We start from the raw sequence: 9331 nt of genomic DNA, 5'->3' as shown, positions 1-9331 counted from the left end.
TCACCATGTTGACCAGGATGGTCTCGATCTCTTGACCTCGTGATCCACCCGCCTCGGCCTCTCAAAGTGCTGGGATTACAGGCGTGAGCCACCGCACCCGGCCAAAACTTGCAGTCTTAAGCAGAGATACCCAGAAAGACTTGAGCCCTCAACTGGGCATATGCATAAAGCAATAAAGGGCTAAGACTGAAAGCTTCAAGTCAGTGTATTTAGGTGGAGATGAGGAAGAAGAAAAAATAGCCATTAGAATTCCAAATATGTCAAACAGGGCTGATCAGGAGCCAGACTGAGACCCTAGCTCAGTCGGTGAGGTGAATTTTGCTGCCCTCTTCAAGAGAGTTTTAAAAAATATTGATTGATTGTGTTGTAGAGATGGGATCTCACTTTGTCACCCAGGCTGAGTGCAGTTTCACCACCATAGCCCACTGCAGCCTGAACTCCTGGGCACCTGCCCTTGTCTTCCTCAGCCTCCCAAGTAACGGACCACAGGTGTGTGCCACCATTTCCAGATAATTTTTAAAATTTTTGTAGGACGAGGTTTCACTATGTTGCCCAGGCTGGTCTCAAACTCCTGGGCTCAATCCATCTTCCTGCTTCAGCCTCTGAAAGTTACTGGGATTAAAAGTGCGAGCCACCTTGCCTGGCCATGTACTTATTTAAAAAAAATTAAAAAGCTGTTCTACTAGAGTGGAACAGCCTGGATTGTCAGCCTGGGGTCTCCTTGCTGTGCATCCAGAGACCCCCCTGGGGAGGGAGGAGTCAGCCACAGGGTTCCTGCAGCAGGTAGGGGCCCAGCGTGACGAAGGGGAAAGTGCATGTTTGTCACCTGTGCAGGAGTTCTGCAGTTCACGTCAGAAGTCCTGCTCTTCTCCTCACTCTGTGGCCTTGAGAAACTTCAGGACCTGGCTTTAAATGTAAGAGTTGTCCTAAGGCTTTGCCCATGTTCAAGCTGTGTCTGCTCCTACTGCCTGTTTCGTGCCTTGCTCAGACTGGTGTATTCCTCTTCCCCCAGCCATCACTGATTCTTATGCTTTGCGGGCAGCGTGACTTTTCCTCAGAGTGCCCTTCCTGCTCCATCTGTGCCTTTAAATCCTTTTTTTTTTTTTTTTTTAAGAGAAGGAGTTTTGCTCTTTTTGCCCAGCTTGGAGCGCAATGGTGCAATCTCGGCTCACCACAACCTCCGCCTCCCGGGTTTAAGCGATTCTCCTGCCTCAGCCTCCTGAGTAGCTGAGATTACAGGCATGCACCACCACACCCAGCTAATTTTGTATTTTTAGTAGAGACGAGGTTTCTCCATGTTGGTCAGGCTGGTCTTGAACTCCTGACCTCAGGTGATCTGCCTGCCTCGGCCTCCCAAAGTGCTGGGATTACAGGTGTGAGCCACTGTGCCCAGCCATCTGTGCCTTTAAATCCTATCCATCCTCAAGGTGAACCTAAATTTCTTCCAGGGGCTTTTGCAAGTCTTCCCAGCTGGGAACTTCACCTCACCTTCTCTGAAAGCCTCCCTGGGACTCCATGGATCCTTCTCTTGGGAGTATTATCTGGTACTTCAAGGTATATTCTGTTTATTTGATATGTCGTAGATATTTTGGGGTTCATGTGATATTTTCATCTATGTATATAACGTATGATGATTAAGTCAGGTTACTTGAGATGGCCATCCCTCAACTTTGATCTTTTCTTTCTTGTTGGGAGCATAAACTATTCTAGTCACGTGTACCTTTACTGTGTGTCCCTCACCAGGCATTCAGCTCTATGTGTGAACACCATGTTAGATTCATCATCATGCAGCGTGCCGAACATTATGCTTTAGCTGTATTCAGTGTTGAGCAGACCTCTTGTTGAATGAAAAAGAATTTCCCTAGTTTTCATAGCTCAACTTAAATATAATTTTTCCCAGGCCAGGTGCAGTGGCTTATGTCTGTCATTCCAGCACTTTGGGAGGCCGAGGTGGGCAGATCACTTGAGGCCAGGAATTCGAGATTAGCCTGGTCGACATAGCAAAACCCCGTCTCTACCAAAAATACAAAAATTAGCTGGGCATGGTGGCATGTGCCTGTAGTCTCAGTTACTCAGGAGGCTGAGGCAGGAGAATCGCTTGAACCCAGGAAGCAGTGGTTTCAGGGAGCCGAGATTGCACCGCTGCACTCTAGCATGACTCTGCCTCAAAAATTATATATATATTACATTATATATTTTATAGAATATAGTTATCTATTTTATAATATATATTTATTTTTATATATTTACTTATAATATATTTTTATATTTATTATGTATATATGACATCTCCCAGTGTGTCTCCATGAATGCTCCCACTGGCTCAAGGTCGGGGTGCCATGCTCCCTCAGTACCTCCAGAACATGCGCTCTTCCCACCACCTTGGCTGTCACACTTATTCCAATGCCTTGTCACTTGCTTTCCCACCTACTAGATGACAAGCACCTTGAGGAAACACAATGTATGTGAAGTCTCCACTGCCTGCATTGCACATGGCAAATTGTAGGGGCTCAGTAACTATCTGATGAACAGATAGAGAAATAAATGGCTGTGTGGATGCATGGAAGTAGGGAAGGGGAGAGGGGGTAAAGTTGACCTTTCAGATTGCCTTAAGCGCTAATATTTTATGATTATAGAACCTTGAATTCTTCTTTGGGGGAAAGTAGTCCAAACTATTTGGAAAATAATACAGTGATCATTGTAGAATCAGGTGGTGATTTTCCTTCCAACGGACATTGCTTCTGGAGGGGGTGGGGTCTGCTCTTCCCATTCTATGGGGAATTTCATGTTCCTTGGGCTAAGCTTGGCCCAGAACTTGGCAAGATCTCTGGGGCGTTCATTTTTGTCACCCAGCCCCGGCAGGAGGGTGGATAGGTGGGAGGGGAACTGTTTTGGGAAAGAGTGCTGGGGAGTGTTTGTGTGTGCGATGAGTCAGGCCCCGGAGCTGGGAGCCTTCCTCTCTGCTGGCTCTCTGTGGGGGTAGTTCTCACCAGTCACTGGTAGGGTAGAGGATCACCAACTGTCTTCGGAAAGTTTGGAAAGTTTTCTTAGTCATTACGCCAAGTCAGCTGGAGCTTTATGTAATGGGGACAAGCAGAGGTATGATGGCATCAGAACGGCTGCTTCTCTTTCGGCGGCGGCTCTCACCCCTCCCCTCCTAACTGCCAGGGCTGGTGACCAGCACTATGTATAGGAGGTGGCATTTGGGGGCTAAGGGTCCCTGCTGTAGATGTTTGATTCCCACTGGGAAAGAACTTGGGTTGTTTTAGAGAAGCCCTCAGGAAGGGCTGCGTGCGCTCTCAGCCGTGCCCATCCTCCTTTTGTATCCAATATCACGTGGCGGGTGAGAATCAAGCAGGCTCCCCAGCACCTCAGAACTCCGCTGCCTGAGCCCCAGCCACAGAAGACCTGCTTCCCCGGCCGCGGTCCCTGCTCCCATGCTGCTGGCCGAGGCAGCGTATCTCTGCTCTCGTATCTCCTCACTCTCCAGGCACCAGGAGATGCATCACTGGGCTTCCTGTCTCTGACACCAAAGCCAATTTGCCTATCACAATTCGAGCTCTGTCAGTGACAGCTCCAGATAGGGCCTGAAATAATGTTTGTGTGTGGACATGCATGCGCCCGTGCGCCTAACAGAGAGAGATGCAAAGAGAAACAAAGAGAAGGGAGGATGGGAGAGGAGAGGTTTCAGGTCTGGGAGGAGCAAGGATCATGGTGACTCACCTGGCTGAGGGGGCCAGGGCCACTGGGAAGCAACAGCAACGCCCCGAGGTCTGTGGAGAGTTGCAGGGCCTTCCACAGGCCTCTTCCAGGCAGCTGAAGGCATCTTAGAGAAGCTGGGGCTTGTCCGCCTTTGTTACTTACAGGGAGGAAAGTACCGCAGGTCCGAGAACTGCTGGGGCCGGAAGCTTTGGAAAAGATGAGATGGAGCATTGTTTTGGCTGGGAAGCAGAGTGCTAAGGAGTAGCATCATTGCAGCATCACGCCGGGTGACTTCCCAGAACAAGGAAGAACGGATGCAGTTAAGAAATTAAGGTAAGAAATGAGGATACATTTCCTGACAGTGAGGAGGGCTGGTCTGACCCAGTGGCCCCAAAACAGTTTCAAAATCAGGCCTCTAGTTATCAAGCATAGACTGAACAGCAGGAGGGGATGCTGGCAGAGCAGGACTAGCCGGTGGTTCTGATATCTCCAAGTCCCAAGCTACAGCTCTGGTCCTTCCTCAATGCCAGGAAGTTGTGTAGGCGCTAGAGGCCTCCCGGAGGCCAGAGGGAGAAACCGGAAGGGAGGACCACAGAGGGAACTTGAGATGGAGTGGGATCGCAGCAAGCGGGGGAGGGGTGCGAGGCTGTCTGGGAGAGAGGCTGGAGAGTTTCCTACCCAGGCTGGTTTCAGATCCATTCCTGGATGGGTGGGGACAAGCGTGGTGGGAGAGGTGAAGCAAGCAAGAGGAGACACAGCCTCTTTCCCTGCTTAGGGGCCTGGGGGCAGTGCAGTGCGCAACAGGACCTTCTGGGTGCCATAGAGGCCAAGCTGAGTGGAGGCTGGAGCCATCCCTGAACCGGAGAGAGGGCTGGGAAAGGAGGGAGAAAGAGCAAAAGTTCCTCAGTGCACCACCAGGGGCCAGGCGGGGCCAGTGTGGAGATGGCTGGAGGCTGCAGCCCTGGGCTAAGGCAGGGTTAAGCTTTGTCATTTCGGCTGTCGCCTTCTGCCTCTGGGCTTGCGGTAATACAGTGGCAGGCTGCTCTGTTCCCATGTCACAAGCTGAGCCCCAAGTCCCTGGGATTTCATGCCTTCCCACACCTTCTTGCCTGTTCCTATAGTGTTGGGACATTTTTGTTGTTTCCAGTAGATTATTTAGGACTTGGGGGAAGTCTAAAACAAGCCCTAGCCCATGGCACTCAGCACCTCGTTCATCTGTGCCCACCTTGCCCTGTTCTTGCCTTGGATCTGTTTATGTGACTGATGACTCAAGCAAGGCCCTCCTTCCTCAGTCTACAGCTGTTCCTGCCTCTTCCTGGACCTTAGAATCCACAGATCCGGCCATGGTGTCTCAACGGCATTGCTGGGTTTCCTCATTGGCCAGCTTCTAAGAGTGGAGAAGGCACCAGAGCAGAGAAGTTATGCCTGCAGCCATCAGAACCGCACTGCCCAGGCTGAACGCTGGATTCGCACCTGCCAGAGCTGGCCCTGAGCAAGTCACAGAATGCCGCTGCTCACACTGCTGTAGGGAAGGCTGGGAGGAGTATTTACCTGGAAGATGAGCTGTGGGGGCTGGAAGCCGGCATGCACGGAACGTCAGCTTTGCCCCGTGGCTTTCCACCTGGGAAGCTCTCAGGCAGCGTGCGCTCCCATATGTAATCACACTTGCCCCAAACACAGACAGCTCATTCCAGTGATGCCGGCCGCCTCCCTCCTGTACCAAGAACAGCCCATGCTCAGCCCCAGTTTTATGCACATAAATGTCCTCCCACCTCCGGTACAGCTACTCACACTCCCCCACCTTGAGGCCGCACCAAAGTGCCGCCTCCTTCCCAAAGCCTTCCCTGATCATCCCAACCCACACAGATCTCTTCCTGCTTTGCCTCATTGTGCTTCCAGCCAGTGCCTTGAAATGTAACATTTCCATCATAGAATTATCCCATTTGGGAGCTGGAAGAGTCCTTAGAAATGGCCCCAGTCGGTTTCTCTTAACCAAAAGGATTAAAAAGCAGGAGGTGGCCAGGCGCAGTGGCTCACGCCTGTAATCCCAGCACTTTGGGAAGCTGAGGTGGGTGGATCACAAGGTCAAGAGATCGAGACTATCCTGGCCAACATGGTGAAACCCTGTCTCTACTAAAAATACAAAAATTAGCTGGGCGTGGTGGCGTGTGCCTGTAGTCCCAGTTACTTGGGAGGCTGAGGCAGGAGAATTGCTTGAACCCTGGGGGCGGAGTTTGCAGTGAGCCGAGATCACACCACTGCATTCCAGCCTGGCACCTGGCGATGGCGCGAGACTCTGTCTAAAAAAAAAAAAAAAAAAGCAGGAGGTACCTCCCCGTGACATCCTGGTGGCACCTACCATGAGCCTCGCCATTTGGCCACCACAGTCCTGCTAAGCGTGCTGCTGCTTCAGAGTCCTCCTCAGCACAGTGCTCCAGGAGTCAGTACCCACTGGCAGAAGCACCACTGCCATTCACAGTCCAGGCGATGAGCACCTCCTCAGCACAGTGCTCCAGGAGTCAGTACCCACTGGCAGAAGCACCACTGCCATTCACAGTCCAGGCGAAGAGCACCTCCTCAGCACGGTGCTCCAGGAGTCAGTACCCACTGGCAGAAGCACCACTGCCATTCACAGTCCAGGCGATGAGCACCTCCTCGGCACGGTGCTCCAGGAGTCAGTACCCACTGGCAGAAGCATCACTGCCATTCACAGTCCAGGCGATGAGCACCTCCTTGGCACGGTGCTCCAGGAGTCAGTACCCACTGGCAGAAGCACCACTGCCATTCACAGTCCAGGAGATGAGCACCTCCTCGGCACGGTGCTCCAGGAGTCAGTACCCACTGGTCAGAAGCACCACTGCCATTCACAGTCCAGGCGATGAGCACCTCCTCGGCACAGTGCTCCAGGAGTCAGTACCCACTGGCAGAAGCACCACTGCCATTCACAGTCCAGGCGATGAGACTTCAGCTATAACTTGGTGGGGCTGGAGCTTTTGCAGGTACAGGGACCTGCTTCAAGGCCGAGGCCTGGGGATAGAACTCTAGTTTAACTTCTATCCAGGGCTCCTCAGACGATGCCAGAGGCCTCTTTAATTGTTTTTTGATTGTTCTCTACCTGTGAGTCTCGCCTTCCCAACCAGAGAATTCAAGCTGGGGTATTTGTGGGGATGTCCTCCCCAGCACTGAGCATGAGACAGGACGTGACACATGCTTGCCGGCTGATGTGTTCACTGCTTGGAGCTTTTCCCCCAGCTCTTCTAACTTGTCTTCAGAGCTCAGTCAAAAGGGCAGGGGGAATTGGGGTGGCGTGGAGGCTCAGTCTCTCTGCCGATAAGTCTGCCGGGACTTCCCCAGTACCTCTTCTCTGCCCACAGCAGCCGCAGAGACTCTGAACACATTGAAAGATGAGACAGGGCCTGGACATGAGGAGCCCAGAAAGATCATCTTCATTCTGCAGCTCGGTGGCTTGGCGTCCTTGGGAGGCTGTCTTGCAGGGCCTCACTGGCCATCGTTCAGAGGGAGCTGTGTGGGAAAGAAGAGGCATGTGTTGGGCACTGATGGGCAGGGTGAGGGTCTCTTGAAGGGTGGTCCCCCCTTGAGGGGGACAGATGGACTGGAGGGCCATGGCTCACATACAGCTTGGTGGAGGTGCTTCCCCCCACCGAGGGCCCTGGAGGACACAGTTCCCAAATGGAGTCTTCTCTTCCTATGCCATTTAAAGGCAGCATTACAACCTGCCCAGGCCCAAGAGCTGGAAACTGTAGGGACCCCAGTGACCCCAGGCCTGTCCCTTCCTTCCTCTACCTCTCAGCAGGTTCTCCGGCTCTCTTCTTGCCAAGACCCTGGAAGTGCAGTCTCCCGGTCTTGCCGAGGACCCAGCCCTCCTCCCCCGAGTGTCATCTGAAGGTCGGCAGTGCGCCCGCTGAGCTTTCTAGTCATGTCACAACTTTGCCAGATTTTTCTTTCTGAAACTTAGATTTTCTTATGTCATTCCCTGCTTGAAAAATCAGTCACCTATACACCATGGAATATTATGCAGCCATCAAAAACGATGAGTTTGGGTCCTTTGTAGGGACATGGATGAACCTGGAAACCATCATTCTCAGCAAACTGACACGAGAACAGAAAATGAAACACCGAATGCTCTCACTCATAGATGGGCGTTGAACAGTGAGAACACATGGACACAGGGAGGGAAGCATCACACACTGGGGTCCGTGGGGGGGGAAATAGGGGAGGGACAGCAGGGGGTGGGGAGTTGGGTAGAGATAGCATGGGGAGAAATGCCAGATGTAGGTGATGGGGAGGAAGGCAGCAAATCACACTGCCACGTGTGTTCCTATGCAACAATTTTGCATGTTCTTCACATGTACCCCAAAACCTAAAATGCAATAAAATAAATAAATGGGAAAAAAAAAAAAAGAAAATCAGTCACCTCACTGTCTTCAGAAAGTGAAACCCCCAGCCCAGGGCTTGTCAGCCTGTGTGCTCTCTGCATTCCGGGTGGGCTCTGCTCTGCTGTGGGGGCTGCCCTGTGCATGGCGGGTGATTAGTAGCATGCTGTCCCTACCCAGGGGCCAGGAGTAGCCTCCCTCCTACTCCTGCAAGTTGTGACAACCAAACCTGTCCCCAGATATTGTCGAAGACCTCAAAATTGGTTAAGAATCAGTGTGGTGGCCTGTAAGATAGGATTATAATAACTGACGACAATGCCTACTTACTCAGCTCTGTGCTAACAGCTTTTCATGAGGTCTCTCATTTAATCTTCAAAACATCTCTATAGGGAAGGCCCTATTAGTATTTCTGTCTTACCGATGCTCAGAAGGCAGAAGGGGTCCAGATCTTTCAAGATGCAAATACTTTTTCCTTCCATGTGGGGTAAGAAGAGAGGTAGACAATTCAAAATTGCTTCTCCCTGAGGCCAGAGTCTCAGAGCCCGAGGCAAGTCAGGCAGGCTTGAGCTCTGCTTCCTTTCCGGCAAGATTTGATTTCTCCCCACGAGTCCCTGTCCACGCTTCCCAATACCACTCCTTCATGCGGGCCAGTTTCCTACCTGAGACGTTCCTCTTTGACCCGGGGAGATCGATTCATTATTCAGGGCCCAGGCAAACAGCCCCCTGTCCTCTTCTCTATGAAGGACCCCAGGCCCCAGGAGGAAGAGAATTATCCCTCCTGTGCGGCTCATGCCCACAGGCCACCTAGGTGGCGCGGTCTGCCACGGCTAATCATGCAGGCATCTTCTGTGCTAGCCTATCTTGGGGCAGGGGTCTGGGGGTGGAGACTGCAGCTGGCCCTCCTTCATAATGACAAGATGGAGTGCTTTGCACAGAGCACTGGACCCCCAAATGTGTGTGGAGTGGAATGCAAGGGGGCAGTAGGCGGCTAGCGACTCCTCCAGGAGCTGATGCTGAGCTCCTGGACAGCAGGAACCACAGGGCCTCCCGGCAGGCAAGGAAGACTCAGGGGACCCCTCCTCTGGGCTGGTGTAGCCCCACAGCTTAAGGAGCAACACATAGCTGCGTTTTGGCCCCCTTGACTGGGGCCTGTGAGCCGTGCATAAAATGCAGACTCATGCGCCGATGCAGCTCAGAGCTTGCTTTGGTGCCTGGAGTAACGAAGGCTCATGTTC

At 52.2% G+C, this 9331-nt stretch overlaps 1 protein-coding gene across 1 annotated transcript in view; it reads right to left on the bottom strand.

Moving 5' to 3' along the window:
- JAM3 (junctional adhesion molecule 3) overlaps positions 1 to 6151 on the bottom strand; it is a 104693-nt gene extending 98542 nt beyond the window's left edge. The window contains exons 1-3 of the mRNA XM_037731553.1: positions 6062 to 6151; positions 5254 to 5416; positions 3724 to 3993 (exon numbers count right to left, since the gene is read on the bottom strand). Of these exons, the coding sequence (XP_037587481.1) occupies positions 3724 to 3826 (103 nt within the window). The 5' untranslated portion in view covers positions 3827 to 3993; positions 5254 to 5416; positions 6062 to 6151. The remainder of the gene's footprint in view (positions 1 to 3723; positions 3994 to 5253; positions 5417 to 6061) is intronic.
- Between the last annotated feature and the right edge of the window lie 3180 nt (positions 6152 to 9331).

The sequence above is a fragment of the Cebus imitator genome, unplaced genomic scaffold (assembly GCF_001604975.1).
Source record: "Cebus imitator isolate Cc_AM_T3 unplaced genomic scaffold, Cebus_imitator-1.0 Scaffold405, whole genome shotgun sequence".
NCBI classification, from domain to species: Eukaryota; Metazoa; Chordata; class Mammalia; order Primates; family Cebidae; genus Cebus; species Cebus imitator.
Note: the sequence above shows the minus strand (reverse complement) of the source record. Positions and strands in the feature narration are given on the sequence as shown.